This window comes from Gastrolobium bilobum, unplaced genomic scaffold (genome assembly GCF_033153095.1).
Source record: "Gastrolobium bilobum isolate Gb01-03AN ecotype WA unplaced genomic scaffold, APGP_CSIRO_Gbil_v1 utg333, whole genome shotgun sequence".
Taxonomy (NCBI): Eukaryota; Viridiplantae; Streptophyta; class Magnoliopsida; order Fabales; family Fabaceae; genus Gastrolobium; species Gastrolobium bilobum.
This window is the reverse complement of record NW_026898265.1, coordinates 326,792-350,011: the sequence shown is the minus strand read 5'-3', so window position 1 is coordinate 350,011 and position 23,220 is coordinate 326,792. Positions and strand designations below refer to the sequence as shown.

The following is a 23,220-nucleotide window of genomic DNA, read 5'->3' as shown; positions in this document are numbered from 1 at the left end:
GGTCAATGAAAATCTTCTTAACCCGTCAATTAACTAGCATTCCAGTAATCACTAAGCCATCAGTGTGACCAGGAATGACCTTTTGTAGATCTTTTTTTGTAAAAAATAACTTGGGGAGGCCAGGCTTACTGGCCTTTTCTTTGAAGGCAGGTCTGTCTTTGACTGACATGACCTCCCAAGGCTCCACTTATGACATTGCATTCGAAGTCGGCTTCTTGGTACTCCTCATCCTTGTCTTCGACCTTCTTACCTTTATTGGGATGGTCTTGTCCTCGATCTTTCCTGTCATCCCTCTTCGGGCTAGGGCTTCTGCTCCGGCTCCTCTGCATTCGCTTGCTATTTTTCTTGCCCTGAGTTCGGATGAGGTATTGCTTAAGCTTCCCTTCTCTAATGTGTTTTTCAATAGCATATCGGAGATCCCAGCAGTCATCCGTTGTATGACCATTCTGATCATGAAATGCGCAATATTTATTCCTGTCCAACCCGCCCTTGTTTCTAATGGGTCGAGGCCTTTCAACATTACGCATCTCGATTTGAGCCACCTCTTTCCATATCTAAGATCTGGACATGTTTAATGGAGCATAACTGTCAAACTTAGTTCTTGGGGAACGTTCATCTGACCTCTTATTGTGAGAGTCGGATGTCTTCTTTGACCCCTGCCGATCTCTATCCTTGTTCCTTTTGCTTGGACTTTGGCGATTTGGGCTTTGACCTCTAGATTTGCCATAGGCTCTCTGCATGTCTTAGACGTCTAGGCTCTCTGCATGTCTTAGATGTCGATATACTTATCTGACCTCCATCGAAACTCCTCCAGGTCGTTGACCGGGTTCTTGTATATGGATTTGGCGAGTGGAGATTCGCCATCCAGACCAGAAATAATCATATGCAAATGACATGGTTCAGTTAAATTTGGTACCTTAAGGGCGGATTCCTTGAAGCGATCAAGGTATTTTTGCAATGATTCGTTCTCCATTTGCCGGATTCTTCCTAGAGCATAGGCTGGCATATGATGTGCTTTACTGGTGGCGAAGTTCAGGCGAAAAGTACGAGCCAGATCCTCAAATGAATCAATGGAGTTTCTGGGCAACCTGGTTATCCGCGCCATTGCCTAACCTGTTAAGGTCGTTGCAAAGATTCTGGCCTTAATAGGTCCAGTTATCCCATTGAACAACATCTCTGTCTTGAACGCCTCCAAGTGGGCGTCTGGGTCCTGACTTCCGTCATAAGGAGGTATTTTGGCACTTTTGAACCTTGGCGGAATAGCCAAGTTTATGAGCCTCTGGGTGAATAGACTGTCATTAGCCTCTTCGTCATGGAGATAGTTATCTCCTTAGTCGTTGCCCTGACCTCTGTTTTCATGCTTGTTCTCATTGTGAACGCCTCGAACCTGTTCAGTTGTCGCATTCCGACGTTCTTGCCCCTCAGCTTCGGGTCTACCTTCAGTGGTAGGTCGACCTTCTCTTCCAGCTCGGCCTTCAATATTCTGGTTCCGTAGCTCGGCTTCCAGTGCCTCCATTCTTTGAGCATCCAACCTCTGTTGAGCCAAGAACCTATTCTCCATCTCCTGCATCCTTTGAAGGATTGCATTCAAGGCAGTGTTAGCTATGTGATCGTCAGCTCTGGGTTGTTCATTCTGCGGTGGCTGACGTTCGAACTCCGTCGCTGGGTTGTTCGGGTCACGAAGTGTGGTTGCTCAGGACCGACCTCTCTGACCTGCACCTCCACCAAGACCGGATTGGACATCTCTTGTAGATGCCCTAGGGCGGACTGATGCGACGGTGGTTGGGGTTGAGCGTTGCTAGATGTTGCACGAGTGTTTGTCATCGTGGAATAGGAATCGAAATTTATCGTTCCCACAGACAGCACCAATGTTAGGTCCTAAAAGACCATATTGCTATACCGTATGGTATTCGCTCAGAAATACCCTAGAGATAGGTATCTAGATTGGCTTATTGCCAACACTCCAATCACTGCGCACAAGCAATGGACTTATAGCCAAGACGTGGGTGTGTGCACAGTGTTGGCAATAATAGTAAATAGGTCAAAAGTGTATACCTGGGGTCTTCAACCTCTTATTTATAAGGATTACCTCTTGGGCTTGTATAGATCTCCCAGTTGTAGTAGGATTCAACTTCCTTTCTGTTTGGATAAGGGCTTTATCCTAAGCAGCCTTACTGTTTTATATTGTTAGGATAATTGGATCATTATCCTTTAATGGATTCTTGGGTAGGTAGTTAGGATATGGATAATATTCCATAACAGTACTTATCCTTATAGCGTTCATAGGCTTATCAATCCTTGAATTGTGGCGCCTTCCGATTCTGGTTTCTTACTTAATTTCATTCATAAAGTTCATCAGAGTCAAACCTTAACCCCTAAATCTTCAATTTTTTTCTCAACTATCTTAGACTATATCACACGATATACCTAGCCTTTTTCGGTGATTCTTGAGCCTATTTTGCATTTTAGAATGCAATCTTTCACCTTGTTTTAGAATCGCTCAATTTCGAGATGTGTAGCGTGATATATGATCATTTAATGATAGGACATGTTGGAGACTGAATTTTGGGCATAAATTACATTCCTAGTTGATCCAATCCACCCACTTCTCTTTAGATTCATATCAATTGTGCAAGCTTCACATCATGCCTCTTTACCTTAGGCACAATGTCAGCACGCCTATATCCAAAGGCAGAGCTAGGATTGTTAATTAGGGGGGGCGAATTTTTTTTTTATAGCAACATGTAATAAACATTCAGAAATTTAATACCACCAAATCTAGATTTTGTCCACTCAATTTTTCATCCAAGAAATGAAAAGTTTATTGAATAAAACACCAAATCTATAGTAGCCATTAGAATTGATCTAGTGAGGGATTTTGGTAGGTTAGATTATGTGTTCACTTTCCACTTGTATCCAAAAAAATGATTGAAATTATGTTTTAAAAAAAATAAGAAATATAATTTTTAGTACTATATATTCTTGTTAAGTAGCAGGGCTAGGACAAAAGAAAACACACACAATGACCACCCTCACACACCACATAATTGACAAAAAAGAGAGAGTAAAACAACCTTAACAAGATATACAATAACCCTGTGGTTTATTTTATTACAAGGTGAAATACACAGGCATATTGCCATGGTAGAATTAATGTTGCTAAGTACGAAGCAACAAACAAAGAAAGGATAGTAGAAAACTATTATACAAAATACAAAAAGCTTAAAACTCAAATGTGACAGCATATACACACACAGCCACCACCAGAGTCTTCAACCAAAACAAAAAACTGCACGGTTACGCATAATTATTAGTATCTACGGACTATACATACATAGCCCTTATCATAATATATATTTACTAAAATCAGTGCTTTTAGAAGAAGCCTTCAATGTTCTAGTCTCCATAGCCATATCCACCTCCAGAGCGACCATCACGTCCATCCTTACCATACCCTCCACCAGAACGATCTTCATCATTCCCATACCCACTTCTCGAATATTCACCTCCATAACCACCACCAGAACGTTTTAAAAACTCATTCTATGTATTGTTAAAAATTTCATCAAATTCGAGGGGGGGGGTCGCTAACCCCTAGCCTCCCCTCCCTTCGCCTCTGCCTGTAACCCTCAGTGGAAGTATGGTGCTCCCCATCATAAGGCACAACATTCTTAACAACATCAAAATCATAACCTAGCAACTCGGTCCACATCTCAGAAGTCATCATAATCTCAATGTCGCAGACGATGGATGTGAGGCCTCCATCAAAGTAACGGATATTTTGGCCTAAGACCCTCACCTTTAAGTACGAGCAAGATATCACCACAAACACTCTCAAGTGTATGTGGTCAAGAACAACAACAATATTGAAGTCCTCTGTCATGAAAAATGTCGAATCCAAAGATTTCGTTTCCATTATACTTTGAGGAATATACTTTAGTACGAATCGATTTGTCTTGGTCTTATCATTCTGGGACAAATACCTGTATGGCATATCTATAGGGTCAGGATCAATCGACCTAGACGATGAAGGCACATCATGGCGGTTCTTGGTACATCTCTCTGAAGCGGGTGACTTACTTGGACGTCTATCAACAATATAATAAAATTAATATTCAGTGACCAATAACAAAAGAAAGTTGCAAAAACAAACCAAATTGAGTAAAAAAAAAATCAAACAAAAAAGAAAAAATATACTAATTTAGATTTCGAGTTAGGGTTTCAGATTTCGGAAATTCGAAGAAAAAAAAAACAAAATTAGCCACAAAACTATATGGAAATCAAAGATTCATGATGGAGAGCACCATTGACAATCATTTTGGGGTTTTTTTTTCTGAGGTTGGGAGTTAGTTTTAGGATTATGGGACAAAGAGGAAGAGAGGCGAGGGATTTTAAAATGCAGCTCCTTGCTCGATACTTACTCTAATCTTTTACTCCGAAACTCACTTACTCGAGTAAGTATCAATCAACTGGTTAAATAGGAACATATTAATATATAATTTAGGAAGGAAACAAAGTGTAATTTTTTTCTTTAAAACGGGGAAAAATAATTAGTGTATTTCCAACCTCCCAAACTTTCACATGCATCATACACAACCAAACCCTTCTACCACTTTCCAAAACTGTATTACTTCCTTGATCGTATTGGCACTACCTTATAAGACAAAATAGATATCAACTAAATCGGTATCCTATTGCACGTTTCATTGATACAAAATAAAATTTGAACAAACAATAGGAAGTTTGATTGTTTATTATTATTGTTAAGGATGTCTCACACCGTAGATGCTTTGACTGCAATCCTCAACTCACGAAAATCGAAGAAGCAGAAATGCTATTCAACAAGCTTCAAGTGAATAATTTTAAACATTTGTAAAGTGTATTTATGCCCAAATAATTTTAACACATTGAGCAACTCTCGTGCTACAAAAGTTCTCCCGATGGGATGTATATGAACAGCATTCTGAATGATACATGATATATAATTCAAAGCAACAAACTAAACAAAATTAGCAAAATTGTCAAGCGAAAGAGATTAATCTCAATTTTTAAGTCAAACCAGCTTGCCTGAACAATTAAAACCCAAAAAGGGTTTAAACTAGAAAAAACTATAGCCTACACTACGCAGAATTAATGGCTTCAAGTTGCCTTCGGAGATTGTCAAGGTCATCATTGTCACTGATTGGAGCTTCAGGAGTAGCTAGGTTCTGAAATTCATCCGCACTGGGAAGCTCATGAGTAAGACCTTCAGGCAGGACATCTGTAATAGATTTTGGGGGGAGCAGGTTACTAATTTAAATACTAATTGCAAACGAACAATAGAATTGAAACAAATCTATAACCCTTCAGCAAGAAAAGTAAATGCTTTTCCAACCAATATTGTCATTTAAAAAAAAAAAAAAAAAAAAACAGATGCATAGTTGACAGTACTTTTTGCTCATGCAATAAAGGTGCAAGACAAAAGGCGCATTTGCATGAAAACATTTTCGTGATGAAGCTGGAAACAGAATTTCCCACATGGCTCAAAACAAACAAGGAAACCAACATCAGCAGCTTTATAATCAGTATCATGAATCCGCAAAGACATCCAGCACTTCAGTTCACTTGTAGGAAAGGACAATCGCATTGAGCTTATCAACAAGAACTTTAGAATATACCAAGTAAATACCTGAACTTCTGGTATCACGACCATCCAACTCACAATCATCAACAACACTGAAAATTCAATACAAGGACATCATCACTAAATGTGAAGGATAAAATTCCAAGAAGGAATCAGAAATCTTTGATATCACATGGTCATCGCATTAATGATTACATTCAGTACATCCACAATAAAAATCAATTCTGACTGATAAAGCATCTCTCATCTTCTCCTATCTATAAACATGTAAATAAAAAGAACATGAATCCTATGAAAAATCATTAAGCACCTTATATTCCATTCATTATCATCGTGAAGTGGGCCTTCATCAATTGATAGTGCTTCAGCTTCCATTTTTGTTTTTGCTGCAGCATCTCTTGCCGGCTTTGCAAGAATATACTCTTCCTGCATAACATTTATGCTTCAATAGTCAGGCAGAATGATATATGACTATTAACAAAATCAAATTCTCCAACAAGCCTTGACTGAAAATTCCTTACCTGTCTTTTTAAGCAAGCTATATTTGAACATTGAGGGTTTGGCTTCATTTGCATAGTTGGGAAAAAATCCTTAAGAGAGTTATATCCCTACATACGAAAAATAAAAATAAAAATAGGATATCAGCATAAGGCTATATTGTATTCTTAAGAATGACAAAATGTTCTTCATAATGGCCCGACCAGATCCCTCTTTGAAGAATAGATTTCTCTATTTATTTATTTTTATTTTTTAAAAAAAGGGAAAGTTTGCAACAACTCAAAGAAATAGAGAATAGAGATTGGGGCAACAGTGCAGTACTTACCAAATACGGAGAGACTTGACCAAAACCTAACAAGAATTTTAGTGTATTTTGGACTAGAAGCCCAGCAACAACCCCCTGAAAAGTGAAATAAGATTTTCTAATGCCAAATAAATAACAAAAAATAAAGTGTGCTACACATACTAAACAATAAAATGATAACAAATAAGATAATAAAAATAGTAGGATATGTCATGCAAATATTCACTTAAACAGAACTTTTTTTTTATGTGTATAATACTATAAACCACCACATTCAAGTATAATAAGATGAGAAGTTTCTGAACCATTTATTTAAATTTTAACTATAAAAAAGAAAAGCAGTCAATATAAGAGATATAGAATTTTACCATGGTGGTTGGTAAAGATGCAGCACAAACCCCTTCACGCTTAAGTGTGCGTTCATCTATCCCAGATGCTACAACCTAAGAGGAACGCACAATTGTATCCTTACATACTGAATAAAAGTTTCCCATTTTCCATAAGCTGGATTGGTAGTATGTATTTATCAACAAATTTAGTTGCATAGTCTGCTATTTAAAAAACGATAACATAGTCCACACATGGATGAGCTTCTAGAACTTCACATATCACTAGGTTAATTAAACTCAATCCTTTAAAGCACTTTATGGCCAATTGTGAATAATACCCAATTTCAAATAAAGAACATACTTACCAGAGGAGGTGCACATGCAAAACAGGCAGTTTCACCAGGAATAAGTAACTGAATATGACCAGAAACAGCATCCTCAGAAACACCTGATCAAATTTTTATATTATGTATGAGTTTCCACACAATGCAAAATTACCATAATGAATTTTAATATTATGTATCCAAAATGTTGGAAGAAGGGTGCTGGGAGAAAGTAAATGAAATTGATCTTATACAAAGGAAACATGGTGGTGGAATGGAGAGTTGCAAGAGGCAATTAAACAGAAGAAGGAATGCTTTAGATCTTTGCATAAAAGTCCCAATGATGAGAACTAGCAAAAGTTTAGATTGGCGAGAAAAATGCAAAGAAAGCAATGCGAGAAACTAGAGGCAAGGTTTTCACAGATTTGTATAAAAATCTTGGGAGCAAGGATGGTGAAAAAGGTATATATAAACTTGCAAAAATGAGGGATAAGAAACGTAAAGACCTCACCCAAGTTAGATGCATCAAGGATGAAAATCAAAAACTTTTAGTAAGAGAGAAAGATGTAAATGAAATATGGATGAACTACTTTAACAAGCTTTTTAATGGGGATGGTGATAAAAGCGAGGTGGACTTGGAGGATGCTTATGATAATTTGAATAGAAGATTTGTGCACAGAATCAATACTCATGAAGTTAAGGAGGCTTTAAAGAGGATGAAGATTAATAAAGCCTTAAGACCCGATGGTGTCCCTATTGAAATTGGAGAGGCCTGAGGGATGTGGCAATATAATGGTTGACCAATTCTTTCAATAAAATTCTTCAGACAAATAAGATGTCTGATGCATGGAGGAAAAGTATGTTTGTGCCTATTTACAAAAACAAGGGAGATATTCAGAATTGTTCTAACTATAGAGACATTAAGCTAATGAGCCATACTATGAAGTTGTGAGAGAGAGCTATTGAACATCGCTCGAGGAGAGAGACCAAGGTTTCTGTAAATCAATTTGGATTTATGCCAGGATAATGTACCATGGAAGCAATTTTCTTGAAGCAACAATTAATGGAAAGATATTGAGAAAAGAAGAAGGACATACATATGGTGTCCGTAGATCTTGAGAAAACATACGATAGCTCAAGAAATGTTTTATTGTGGGTTCTCGAGAAGAAAAAAGTACCATCGAAGTATGTAGATGCAATCAAGGATATGTATGGTCGGGCTACTACATGTGTGAAATTATGATGAAACATTAAGTTATTTTCCTATCACGGTAGGTGTACACCAAGGTTCGACTCTAAGTCCTTATCTCTTTGCCTTAGTTATGGATGAACTAACAAAAGATATTCAATAGGAAGTTCCATGGTGTATGCTTTTTGCATATGATCTTGTACTTATTGATGAGACAAAAGATAGTTCTAATAGAAAACTTGAATTGTGTATAAGCACGTTGGAATCTAAATGATTCACGTTAAGCCGGAGCAAAAATGAGTATATGAAGTGTGAGTTTTCTCTGGTAAGAAATGTAGATCAAGATCTCGTGCATCTACTTGGTCAAAAGGTACTCAAGAAAGATGTTTTTAGATACCTGGGATCCAGTTTACAAAAAAATGGAGAGATTTATGAGGATGTAAATCATAGAATCAGAGCAGGGTGGATGAAATGGCGTAGTGCATCTGAGTTTTGTGTGACCGCAAAATTCTCTTTAAGCTAAAAGGAAAATTTTATAAAACAACAGTATGGCCTGCAATGTTATATGGAGCTGAATGTTGGTCAACATATAGGCAACATGAGCATAAAATGGGAGTAGCAGAAATGAGGATGTTAAGATGGATATGTGGTTATACGGGAATGAATAAGATAACAAATGAAGATATTCGATGAGAGGTAGGGGTAGTACCGGTGGCTGAAAAGATTAGAGAACATAGATTGAGGTGGTTTGGACACGTAATGAGAAGGCCTCTGAATGCGCCCGTAAGAACAAAAGTTTGTTACCAAGAGCTCGACACAAAGAGAGGTAGAGTAGACCAAAACTTACTTGGGGGAAGGTAGTTAAAGAAGACTTGATAGAGTGAGATATAGATTGGCGGACAGTGTGTCTTAGGACGGAATGAAAAAAAGTTATAAGAATAGTGGAGGGTTAGAACCCGTTGTTATTCCTATGTTCTAGATTATCCTTTTTAGTCCTTTTCCTCTTCATCTCCTCCTCCTTATTTTCCCCTTCTTTTCCTTTATCTCTTTTTCCCTTCCCCATTTTTTTCCCCTTCTTACTTATTTATTTATTTACTTATTTTTACTTTTATGTTTATATATATATATATATATATATATATATATATATATATATATATAAATTATTTTATTTTTTGTCTTACTTTCTTATTCTCTTTTTTTTCCCTCTATATATCTCTATCTTTAGTTTACCTTAATATACTTTTCCTTTTAATTGTTTGCCTCTTTATATATATATACACTTAAATTTCATTTTATCTTTTTTCAATCTCTTCGTATCAGTTAAATGTAAAAGAATACGTTGTGTATTGATCTGTGTCAGGGAGTTACAATATATAGAGACCCTAATGGGCTTAAGTGTAAGGCCCAAACCTAATCCTAATACAGTCAGAATACATTCAGACTATTTACGGATAAGACAGAATCCAATCATATCTAATCATATCTAATCATATCATATCTAATATTTTAACACTCCCCCTCAAGCTGGTGCGTATATATTATGAGCACCAAGCTTGTTACAAATGTATTCAACCCGAGGACCTCTAAGAGCTTTAGTGAAAACATCTGCTAGTTGATTAGACGAGTTGACAAAAGCTGTCTTGATTTCTCCTGACTGAATCTTTTCCCGAATGAAGTGACAATCAATCTCTATATGTTTGGTCCTCTCATGAAAAACAGGATTAGAGGATATATGTAGCGCAGCTTGATTATCACAGATGAGTGTCATGGGTTGTTTCTGTTCACAAAGATGAAGCTCCTGAATCAACTGCTTTAACCAGATCAACTCACAGGTAGTATTTGCCATTGCACGATACTCAGCTTCTGCACTAGATCGGGAAACAACAGGTTGTTTCTTGCTTTTCCATGAGATTAAGTTTCCTCCGAAGAAGACACAATAACCAGAAGTAGAGCGTCTGTCCGAGGGTGATCCTGCCCAATCGGCATCTGAGTAACCACAAATTTCTGTATTTCCCTGATCCGAATACAACAAACCTTTTCCTGGTGCTCCTTTGATGTATCGGAGGATCCTCACAGCAGCATCCCAATGTGAATCACAAGGGGAATCAAGGAACTGACTAGCCGTACTGACAGCGAAAGAAATATCTGGCCTAGTCACAGTAAGATAATTGAGCTTCCCAATCAGCCTTCGATAACGTCCAGGATCAGATAACGGCTCCCCTTGTCTGGGCAATAACTTAACATTAGGATCCATGGGTGTATCAACTGGTTTACACCCCAACATACCAGTCTCTTCTAGGATATCCAAGGCATACTTCCTTTGACAGATAGAAATGCCCTGTCTAGATTGCGCCACCTCAATTCCCAAGAAGTAACGCAGCTTCCCAAGGTCCTTTGTTTGAAATGCACTGAATAAATGTTGTTTTAACTGACGGATTCCGTCTTGATCACTTCCGGTGATGATGATGTCATCAACATAGACTAACAAATAGATGCACTTGTTAGGAGATGTAATCCTATAGAATACAGAATGGTCAACTTTACTGCGAATTAGGCCAAACGCCTGTACAGCAGAACTAAAGCGACTGAACCATGCTCGAGGAGACTGCTTGAGACCATATAAGGATTTTCGAAGACGACATACCTTCCCAGACTCCCCCTGAGCAACAAAACCAGGTGGTTGCTCCATGTAAACTTCTTCTTGTAAATCACCATGAAGAAAGGCATTTTTGATGTCAAGTTGAAGGAGTGGCCAGTGACGAACAGCAGCAAGGGCAAGAAATAGGCGGACGGACGCCATCTTAGCGACTGGAGAGAATGTATCGCTATAATCAAGACCAAATATTTGAGTAAAACCCTTGGCAACTAGGCGTGCCTTGAGACGATCAACATGGCCATCAGGTCCAACTTTCACAGTAAACACCCAGCGACAACCAACTATAGACTTCTCTGGAGGAGCAGAAACAAGGTCCCAAGTGCCATTGGTATGAAGTGCGGTCATCTCATCAAGCATCGCTTGGCGCCATCCTGGATGGCAAAGTGCTTCACCTGTGGTCTTAGGAATAGAAACAGAAGAAAGACTAGAAACAAAGGTGAAATGAGGAGGAGAAAGACGATCATAGCTCAAGAAGGTATAAAGAGGATAAGGGTTACGAGTAGTACGTGTACCTTTTCTTTGAGCAATGGGAAGAGCCTCTGGTGAAGGATCCGGAGGGGAAGAATCAACTGCAGGGGGCAATGAGTCAGCAGGGGTCGAGTCGACTGGAGGTACTGTGTTACGACGCTGATAAGTGAGAAGTGGACGGTTCTCAGGTACTGGAGCAATAGGTGATTGCTTATCTGGAGTAGAAGCACCTGCATCTGGCAAAGACAAGTCAAGAAAAGGAACAGGAAGAACATGATCAACCTGTGACAATGGAGATGGGATAGAATTAAAGGGTTGTTGATCAAGAAAGGTGACATCAGCGGAAACTAAGTAACGCTTGAGATCAGGAGAGTAACAGCGATAACCCTTTTGAAGACGAGAATAACCCAGAAAAATGCATTTAAAGGCTTTGGATGTTAACTTATCCTTACCAGGAGTGAGATCATGAACAAAACAGGTACAACCAAAAACATGTGGGGATAGAGGAAAGAGAGCAACATCCGGAAACAATAAGTTATGAGGAATATCATTATTAAGCACAGATGAAGGCATGCGGTTGATGAGAAAGCAAGAAGCAAGGACTGCATCAGCCCAGAAGTGAAGAGGAACATGCATGTGAATAAGAAGAGTCCTGGCAATCTCAATGAGATGTCTATTCTTACGTTCAGCTACTCCATTTTGTTGTGGAGTGTGAGGACAAGTGGTTTGGTGTAAAGTACCCTGTGTGGCTAGGAAATGAGAAAAGTCAACAGAAACATATTCCTTAGCATTATCACTACGTAAAATACGAATAGAAGCACCAAATTGAGTATGAATTTCAGCAGAAAACCTTTGATAAATAGAAAACAACTCAGAACGGTTTTTCATTAAATAAATCCAAGTACAACGGGAGAAATCATCAATAAAGGTAACAAAATACCGAAACCCTAAAACAGACACACTTCGACTAGGACCCCAAACATCTGAATGAATAATTGAAAAAGGAGCATCAGCTCGCTTATTGACACGATTAGCAAAGGAGGAGCGGATGTGCTTTCCTTGCTGACATGACTGACAATCTAAAGTTTGAAGACCGGATAAAAGAGGAACCATCTTCTGCAATTTCGCAAGACTAGGATGCCCAAGACGACTGTATGAGTTGTGGAGATTCTGTGAGAGAACAAGCAACTGAAGGACTCGGCACATCAAGGTAGAACAGACCCCGTGACTCACGGCCCACTCCAATCATTTTCCCCGTACCCGGGTCCTGCACAGAAACAGATTGGTTTGAGAATGTGACAATACAATTAAGAGAATTGATCAATTTACTAACAGATATTAAGTTATAAGGGATGTGAGGAATGTAATAGACAAATGTCAAGGTCAATGAGGAGGTTGGACAGATTTGTCCAATCCCATGAACGGGGGCCTTAGTTCCATCAGCAAGAATAAAAGAGGGTAAATTTTCAGAATATGTAAGGGAAGAAAAGAGTTCCTTATTACCACAGAGGTGATCAGTAGCACCTGAGTCAAATATCCAAGGACCAAGTGATGCAGAATGAGAAACACAAGCAACAGGATTACCAGTTTCTGAAGCGGAGGCCTGAGATTGAGGAGAGGACTTCCTGAGAAGGGCCTGGAATGCTACATATTCTTCAGAGGAGAGAGAGACTGTACCATTTGAAGCAGTATCCGATTGAGCTATATTAGCAGCAAAAGAAGGTCGCATGTGAGGACACTTTGTGTAGCAGTGTTCCTCATAATGACCAAGTTGCTGACAGTAATGACAACGAGGTCGCTAACCACGTCCGACTGGACCTCCTGGGCCTCTACCACGGCCTCCTGGGCCTCTACCACGACCACGTCCACCTCCAATATTCCCGCGAAAATCAGTACGGGAAACTAGAGCAGTAGAATCAACAGCAGAAGACGATGCAGGAGCAGATTTCTTATTCAAATTCAGAAGACGCTGATACGTCATGGATAGATCAGGCTCCCCACTAGTCAAGATAGTATCACGGACATTATCATATTCTTCGGGAAGGCCAGAAAGTGTGGCAACCATAAAGAGACGTTCCACCTGTTTCCGATATGCAGTAGCATCAGTAGGGTAAGGCAGCATATCCAAATATGCCTGCATCAAAGAGCGACTCTTGCCAATATATGTCTCCATCTGAATGTCGGATGATTTGCTCAATTCCATAAACTGGGAGATGATGAAATAGAGTTGCTGAACATCATTAGTGTAGAGGTTTTTTGCTTCCTCCCATACTTCAGTGCAAGTTTGAAAGGAATAAAAGATATCCAAGACGATCGGATCAATGGATTGCCAGAGGATACTCAGAAGCTGGTTGTCAATCTTTTCCCAATCAGACTTGTCCTCCTTAGGGACATCAGTAGACTTAGTTGTGAGATGGTTCCCATATCCTTGTCCAAAGAACCAAACTCGAACATAGGTGGCCCAGTTCTTGTAATTAACAGATCCCTTCAATTTTGAAGAGGTAATGGACCCAATATTGGTAGAGATGATATTGGGAGAATTTCTCACAGGAAGAGATGGAGACTTGACCTCCGAATGAATTGGAGGGTTTGCTGCCATAGTATTAAATCACAAAGATACAAACCGAATAAAGACAAACGAACCTGATCACCAATCAAGAAGAGGTGCGCACAAAAAGTCAGACCTACAAAGAACCAACCACAGATCCAGAAAGAGGAGGAAAAGACGAGCTTCTCTGTCCAAGACCGGCCAGAAAAAGCCGCCGGAATAGTGCTCACGCGCCGGCAGAAAGTGGCGCGTGAAGCCCACGCGCAGAGAAGACTGGAGGCGCGTGAGAGCGCGTGACAACTCCGATGGTGGCCGGACTTCCACAGAGCAGGTCGCCGGGAGGAGAGGGTTCTGTTCGCGTTCGTTCCAGACTGAAAACTCGCCGGAAAAGTACTCCGGCAGCCTGAACAGTGGCTGACGGTGGCTGATGGTGGCTCCGGTGACTGTTTGGGGATGTGGACACGTGCAGAAGATGCCTGGAGAGGACTTACAGTCCTTGATGTCTTGCTGGAAGGACGCACGGCAAAGAAAAGATGAATCCTAAGCAGTGGGCTTAGGTTTTAAAGTGAAGAACAAGATTTCTAAGCGGAAGCGAGGGTTCCCAGAACGAAATAGCTCTGATACCAAGTTAAATGTAAAAGAATACGTTGTGTATTGATCTGTGTCAGGGAGTTACAATATATAGAGACCCTAATGGGCTTAAGTGTAAGGCCCAAACCTAATCCTAATACAGTCAGAATACAGTCAGACTATTTACGGATAAGACAGAATCCAATCATATCTAATCATATCTAATCATATCATATCTAATATTCTAACAGTATCTTTCATTTGGGTTAATCTACCACCGACTCCAATTAGTTTGGGATAAAGGTGTTGTTGATATTTATATTGATATTGATATTGATGTTGAATTGGCCAATGCATCATGCACACACACGCACACACACCCAGCCAAATGTACAATGTATGCATCCACTTATCAAGGTTTAGATACTTTCATAGCTGAAGAAAAATCCATCAATGACAACTTTATTACATTGTGGAATGTCAAACAGAAGCATGTCTATTTCTAGTTCTCAGATTAACATAGATTCACAGATTATTTTCATATTACTATTCTGCACACATTGATAAAGATGGTGAAGCCAATTCTGAGCATTTTGTCTTTTTGTCAAAGATGAAAAAAATCCCAGGGTTTTATCACCTTCAAGAGAATAATTTTTACCTGACTCCAGCCATGTCTGGCTCAGTTCATTACAAGCCTGCAGTGTGTATAGAAGTCGGTTACACATGAAAATTCCTGAGCAACACTGAATTTGAGATTTTAAATATGTTAAATTATAAATACCTGGTTAACAGCCATTCTTGCTTCATAATTATCTACACAGCTTAGGACAAGATCCACACCACTACCTTGTTTACTGGGGCAAAATGACTTATTTTTCAAAGATGACATAAAGGTTTCAAAACCTTCAACTGTGGTGATATTCAGTGTATAGCTCTGAATGAAAAGGAAAAGGAAATATATCAGCAGGGAAGGAGTTCTTTTTATAATAGAAAAATAAAATAACTAAATTCATCTTATAACAATGAGCCACAGAGGATATGAACACTATAAAATACTTACCTCAAGCACAACATCAGGGTTTATATCTGAAAGAGTTTGTACAGCTGCATCTGTCTTTGTCATACCAACCTGGAAAGCCAAAACACATAAATTCATGGTATGGGACTATGGGTTACGTGAACTTCTGGAAGCTTTTATATGTAAAATATATAATTTGGTCTGCACACAAGCCTGTGAGGTAGCTGCCATCGTCAAATTTTTAAATTTCTATTTTATCTACAACTACAGATAGATTTAAAAATCACTAATGAGAGGAATACAAAAAATCGAAGATTACTCACCTGATCTGGACGAAAGAATAACCTATTCATGTTTGCAAGCTCCACTTTGTCATAATCATACAACAAAAGTCGACCTATACCACATCTAGTTAGCATCTCAGCAGCAACACTTCCAACACCACCTATTCCCTTTGGTTGAGTAAAAATTACATAAAATAAGAATTTATAACCGAAATGAAGTAGAAAAACTCTAAAGAATAAGATAGAGAAACTTTCCAAATATTTTAAAATAGTCAGAACCACCTGTTTGCCTTATCTTTAAAAAGAACAGTCCATTTTAGACAAATACAGTATCTTATACCTTTTATAAACAACGATGCCAAGGCCATAGAAACTCTTTGCACAAACAAATTATCTTAATATTTCCTAACTCATAATAATAAATCCGGGTTAGAGTGGGCATGAAGTGGGTTAATGAGTATAAATCCATGCAGAGCTAGATAGTGATTCTATCTCTTTCGTCAATTGTGGAAAGTAAATGAACATCAAACCTAAATTCTCTAAGCATGAATAACATATGGATTATGGAATATCCACCAATCATAGTAACACAGGTTTGACTCAAGATACTCTTATATGGGGCACTATCTGGTAGCGAATTGGGATTTGGTTCTCGTACATGCCAATAAGGTCTCCCCCATCTATTATGTCAAGTTGGAAAGAAGATATCATACTAAAGGATAACAAATTATGGATCCACAACTTCAATGGCATATAACCCTAAATTCATTTCATAAAAAATACCACCACAAATATAAAAACTATTGATGGTACTTTTAAGTTGTTCCCCGAGATGAATTCGGAAAGTAATCTTTCCTTCTCTTGAAATTCAATGTTCTTCTGCCTTTGAAATTTAATAATCCATTCCAAGATTAAAAGAAACAAGTATTAAAGGACTAGATAAATATGTGTACACCAGTGAGTGAACAGTATACATGCATTTCACATCACAAATTTCATTCTACAGCAGCAAGTAACAGTGCAAAAGGAGATTAATACATACAACTATGGCAATGGAGAAATCCCTTATTCGTTCATAGTTCTCCACAATACCCATTCTCTGAAGCGCCATCAGCCTACTGTACGGATTGCTATCTACAACCTCAGCACTCATATCCTGGCAACACAGTGATAAGAAGAGGAATCGATAAAACTCAAAAACAATAGAAATGGCATCAAAGAAAGACCAACAAAGGAAGGCCCCACTCATAAGCAACTACCTTAACTTTGGAGCGACGAACAGGTTCAGCCTTAGCAACATCAGCAAGATGCTCAACGCGCGATTGAATCTTCAAAACAAAAGATATAAAATCAAGTCAAACTAATTCTAACCACAATACATTATAAATTAATGACACTATTATAAGCTCAATTTAATTTAATTTTAATTTTTTGGTTTCGCGAAGACTAATATTGATTCGCACCTCATTCATTCAGAAAATGCACCATAACAGCATCGGTTAACAGGAAATTTCGTCAAGAGATTAATAAATTAGTGATCCATTGCAAAATGAGAAATGCAGCATTGAATACCTTATGGAGCGAAGCATGGAGAGATGGATCGAGAAGCGATTGGTTGAGAGATTGAAGATCGGCAAGTAACTGTTTGAGCTCAACCTCCATGTCTCTGTTTTTCTTTGGGAATGAAATTAAAATGCTAAATTGAAATTGAAATTGAAATTGAAACTGAAACTGAAACTGGAAATGAAGGTAGTAGCACAGTTTCCTTCACTCTAGTCACGCTTAATTCCGGGTCGGGTCAATTAGGGATGGACCAGGCTCAATTGGGTTGTTAATAAGATCGGGCCGACTTGTTTCACTTAACCCAAACGAGTTGACGAGTTTCACTTTCCCCTTTTAAGGGTATGAATGATTTATGTGTCAATGGCATTATTTGATATGATTTCACTCCTTTACAGACAAATTAATGGTGAGGAAAATAAATATTAAGATGAAAAGCAAGAAAATCGTAACTATTGATTAAGTTATGGATAATTGAGATCACCTTATGTAGAATCATGTGACATGAGAATATTACTCTCATAATATTTAAAACATGGCTTGTTCGATTATTGTTTTGTCCCAGAACTAAGTGAAACAGATTCGTGTTTTAAAATAAAAACAATGGGTTATATTTTGATTTAGCTAATGTTTTATATAATATTTAAAATTTTATAATTTTTTTATAATTAATGGTAAATAATAATTTGCTTTGCATAAATTAACACATCTTACGTACCATGATAATATATTTATGTTAATATAATTTATTTTAAAGTACATATTGTAAAGCATTCATTACTTTTTTTTATGCTTAAAAAAATATGATTTAAATATATATAATGTCTAAATTTGTATGAGTTGTCTAACTCTAACATAATCATGGGAGAGTGACCGTATTGTCACGTTTTCAGAAATTATTACCCTAATTGCCATGTGTTAAAAGAAATTTAGAATGTCGCGGCCAAAGGTGCTACAACCCATAGAATGTTTGGTTTGCCTACGCGTCAGACCATACGTGTTATGCCCCCTAGCACGTTTGGTGGCTGACTGACACATGTCCCCTTTTATTTAAGTAGACTTAAACGTGCTATAAGACATAACAGGTATAGTGTGTATGTCAATCACCCACCAAACGTGTTATAGGCTGTAGCACATTTGGCTGCGTGACACTCTGAAAAATTGTTTTGAACGCCTTGCACTTAAGTAAAATAATTTAAAAAACGTGGCACTATGATCACTATTCCCATAATCATTAATCAAGCTACCAAATTAGATTTTGAGTTCAAATAGGACTGACAATTTTCAACACAACATGAAAAATTCGTGATTGTGTTGACTTGTTTTCAAATTTGTATCGTGTTTGGGTTGACAAAAATTGATCCGAAATTTTTTTATGGTATCGTTTGTTAACCCGGCAACTTAATTGTGTATATTCTAATTGAAAAATAGAATTAAATACAAATATAAATTAATTTCAAATATTGTTTGAGTTTACTATATTTATTTTATTAATCTATATAAATAAAAGTTAATTGTGTTTAGGTATCATATAACAAAAAAAAAAAAAAAAAAAAAAACTTTTAACAAGTATTATACGTTAGCTGAAATTATATTAAATTAAATATTAGTGAAATAACTTATTCTAATCTTTGTAAAGTTGATAACTAATATATGATGCAGTTGGCTGTAAATAATGACCACTACATTTTTACTTGTTTTCTTTTTCTATGAAATAAACAAAATAATTGTATTATCCAACAACAACAACAACAAAACAAAATAATTGTATTTGTCCGAACAATTAGGCGCAAATTTATGTTCGAAAAGAAATAAAGGACTATGCTACTTTTACCAGTATCAGCCTAAGCCTGTCCTATGGACCACTATGTTGATGCTATTGCTGACATGTTTTATAGAAAGAGAGAGGCTATATATGGATTCGGCAATTAACTGTTGGACAGGAAAAAAGTTCAAAGATAAATGGTAATAACAAGGTCCAGACTCACTCAACATGAAATTATAAGGCCCATTGCGTGAGTCGCGCCACACTCCATTAGGAGCTGAGTCTGCAACGAGACCTGATCATGGACTAGCTACGAGCTTTAGGTCTGTTTAATTTCTGTTTTTAAAAATAGTTTTTTGATTTTTAGAATAAAAAATAAAAAAATATGTTTAATAAGACTTATTTTATAAAAATAGTTTTAAAAATTATAATTATTTCAGTTATTTTTTATTTTATGTTTTAATTTTTAATTTTCAAAACATAAAAAACACATATTTTATTAACTATTTTACAAATCAGTTTAAAAAAACAAAAGAGTAAAGACCCAAATTGGTCCCTGACAAAAAATGCGGTGGCCAAATTAGTCCCTAAGAAAAATAAACTCAAAAAAAAGTCCCTAACGATGTCAAACAGGTCCCACATTAGTCTTTCTGTCAAATGAAAATTGACGGAGTAAGTGACGGTGCTGATGTGTCACGTTAAGTGACATGCGGTTGCCCACGTGGAGTGCGTGGACGACGTCGTTTGGTACAAACTCAACCACTTGGACAACCCTTTTTTCTAAAACCCAATTTTGCCCCTCACCTAACCGTTGGACACTTTACCTTTTCCCCCTCTTCTAACATCGACACTTCATCGTTGAGAAGGAAGGAAGAAGACCGTCCATTAAACCCTGGTGCTTGCGTTTAGAATATTGCCAACTTTTTCCATAATCAAAGGGAACCAGTGGAAGAAAGAAGGGCCATATTTGGATACTTTGTGAGGCTCAGCATTCCGTTGAAAAAGGTATGAGTATTTATAAGTTGAAACATTTTTATATTGTTGTTTGTCATCCTTTGTTTAATGTTTGTGGTCCCCATGTTGTTCCCCTTTGTTTAATGCACGAAGTGGAACATTGTGGTCCATGTTTCCATTTAGGGTTTTGTTTTAAAAGAAAGTAACAACCAGGTGGTGTGGTCCCTGCCATGGTTGACCCATTTAAAAACATTTAAAAACCCTATGTTAATCGTTGGAATACATGTCTGCATCCATAAAAAAAGGTTTCTTTTTTTATTGCTTTGTATTGTTTAACACTTTCAAAGCATGTGGCTTCATGATTTAATAATAGGATTGGTTTTTTGGTTTTGACAGATGTCCGAATACATAGTTATTGTCTATCACCATGGTGGTATGTTTATCAGAGATGAAGATGGAGTGATGACCTATATATATGGAAGGGTGGACTCATTGCCGGAGATGGACATTGACTACTGCAATATCCGTGACCTTGACACCCTGTTTAAGCAATATGGATATGAAAAATACAAGAGGATGATGTGGCTACAGCCTGGGGTACCCGATTTGGATCTGGGGCTGAGACCTCTTAGTACAGATTCATATGTGTGTGCTATGTGTGAGGCTGCTTTAGGGAATGACAATGAGATACATGTCTACTTTGAGGGCTGCATCTCAATTCCCCAGTTTGCTTCACCTACACATGACAGTGAAGAGGATAATATCATTAATTTAGCACATAATGAGGACCATGAAGAGGTTGATGATGAGGTCGGTTCACATGAAGGTTGTGCACAAGGTGATGTTGGGGTCAAAGAAAATGAAGACCATGCACAGGCTGCTGATGACCTTAGTGCACAAGGTGATGATGAGATGAATTTGGATGAAGACCATGCACAGGCTGCTGATGACCTGAATGCAGAAGGTGATGATGGGATCAATTCGGACCATGATGAAGACAGTGCAGATGATGTTGGTTATGGGTCTGAAGAAGACAATGCAGATGATGACCATGCTACCTCACACTCAGATTCATATGAAAGTGCAGAGGATGAGGTTTACAAGCTTCCCCCACCTGGTGTTGAGGATGATTCAGAAGATGATGATGATGATATGTCAGTGCCAATTGTAGAGAAAGAAAGGCCTACAAAACAAACCCCAAGGAGGAAGGCAGTCAAGAAGGATGCCCCAATACAAGACTCTGAATCTGAAGAAGTTGATAAAGAGGAAGCCATGATGTCATTTGAGGAAGAAGGATATACCTATCTGTCCGAGGAGTTGAGGACTCCTCCTTCAAGTGATGATGATGAGAATGTTAGACCTGTTATGCCAAAGTTCAATGAGCAAGCTTCTTTTGGGCATGTCTATTTAGAACTTGGTATGGAGTTTATAAATCTGGACCAATTTAAGGGTGCAGTAAAAGATTACAATATCAGTCTTGGGAGGAACTTCGTATGGGTTAAGAATGACAAGATGAGAGTAAGGGCCAAATGCAGTGTAGAAGACTGTGAATGGATGGTGTATTGTGCCTGGAACAGTAAGCAAAGCACATTCCAAGTTAAGACTTTTAAAGAGACTCATACATGCTGCAGAGTCTTCAAGAATAAAAGGGCTACAAGAGATTGGGTGGCCAAGAAATTGGAGCAGAGAATAGTAACACAGCCCAAGATGACAAGGACAGAGGCATTTGAGCACATGAAGGAGGAATACAATGTGCATTTGGATCTGAAGAAAGTAAGTAAGGCTTTGAAAAAAGCAAAGGGGACCATTGAAGGTTGTGAAAAGGAGAAATATGGAAGATTAAGGGAATATTTGGTAGAACTATTGAGGAGCAACCCTGGCTCCAGTTGCAAATTGCAAGTCACCCCCCAACCTATTCCACAATCATTGCCAATATTTGACAGAATGTACATCTGCCTTGATGCTTGTAAGAAGGGATTCAAAGCTGGATGCAGGCCCTTAATTAGGTTGGATGGATGCTTTTTGAAGGGCTATTATGGAGGTCAATTATTGAGTGCTGTGGGTGAAGATGCAAATAAACAATTCTATGTGATTGCATATGTCGTGGTTGATAGTGAGACGAAGGACAATTGGAAGTGGTTTCTGACATTATTACAGGAAGATTTAGGGGACCATGCAGTATTATGTTTGCCTTGTCGAATGATGTTTAATAACCTTAACTAGTCCCCCACAAATATCATCGAGGACCATTTTAGTCCTTGTTCTTTAACAGAAGGGACCATTTTGGTCCCTAACAATTTTATCGGGGGTACAAATTGGTCCCTACAACAGTTCTTTTAATATGGTCACCTAAAAATCCAGCACTGTAAATTTCCCTTATACATGCTAATATTATTCATGCTGATTTGAGATTGTATTTTAATTTTTATTCACTGTCATTCACATACAGGGACTTGTCCCAGCCTTGAAAGAAATTATGCCAAGTTCACACCACAGGTTCTGTGTACAACATGTGTGGAAGAACTTCATCAAGCAGTGGAAGGATAAAGAGACAAGAGGAATTGTATGAGAATGTGCTAGATGCACCACTGTTCCCCAATTTGAGAAGGTCATGCAAAGGCTGAAGACTCTAAACGAACCAGCTTGGAAGTATCTTGACAATATACACCCTTCAGCATGGGTTAAAGCCTATTACAGTCACTGGCCTAAATGTGACAACATCACGAATAATATGGCTGAGGTGTGGAATGCAAAGATTGTCAATTATAGGGACAAACCTATAATGACATTGTGTGAGGAATTGAGGTGCTACATAATGCGAAGGATGACAACACACAAAAGGATTCTACAAACCTTAAGGGGTAAGATACCACCGGCACAGCAGAAGAGGCTGTACCAGTTGAAGGTTGCAAACAATTCTTGGACACCAACATGGACTGGAAACTTGGTCCAAGATTTGTATGAAGCCAGATTCATGAGCTTCATGACTACACCAGGATTCAGGCCACCTAAGCCAGCCCCACATAACTGAACATGAATTGTAATAACTGACATTAGGCCAGTTCGAATGTCTTAGTAGGCATTTTTTTTGTTATTAGGCCATTAGCTTGGAATTGTAATTAGGCAAG

At 38.1% G+C, this 23,220-nt stretch overlaps 1 protein-coding gene across 1 annotated transcript; it reads right to left on the bottom strand.

Moving 5' to 3' along the window:
- Positions 1-4,894: 4,894 nt before the first annotated feature.
- LOC133314351 (ubiquitin-like modifier-activating enzyme 5) lies at positions 4,895-17,527 on the bottom strand. Its single transcript, XM_061515827.1, has 14 exons — positions 17,386-17,527; positions 17,073-17,141; positions 16,856-16,969; positions 15,853-15,981; positions 15,572-15,640; positions 15,293-15,445; positions 15,170-15,206; positions 7,120-7,202; positions 6,794-6,868; positions 6,447-6,521; positions 6,145-6,231; positions 5,934-6,049; positions 5,669-5,715; positions 4,895-5,260 (listed from the first exon to the last, which is right to left on the bottom strand). The coding sequence occupies exons 1-14, from the start codon at positions 17,473-17,475 to the stop codon at positions 5,121-5,123; spliced, it is 1,284 nt and encodes a 427-aa protein (XP_061371811.1). The 5' UTR covers positions 17,476-17,527; the 3' UTR covers positions 4,895-5,120.
- Between the last annotated feature and the right edge of the window lie 5,693 nt (positions 17,528-23,220).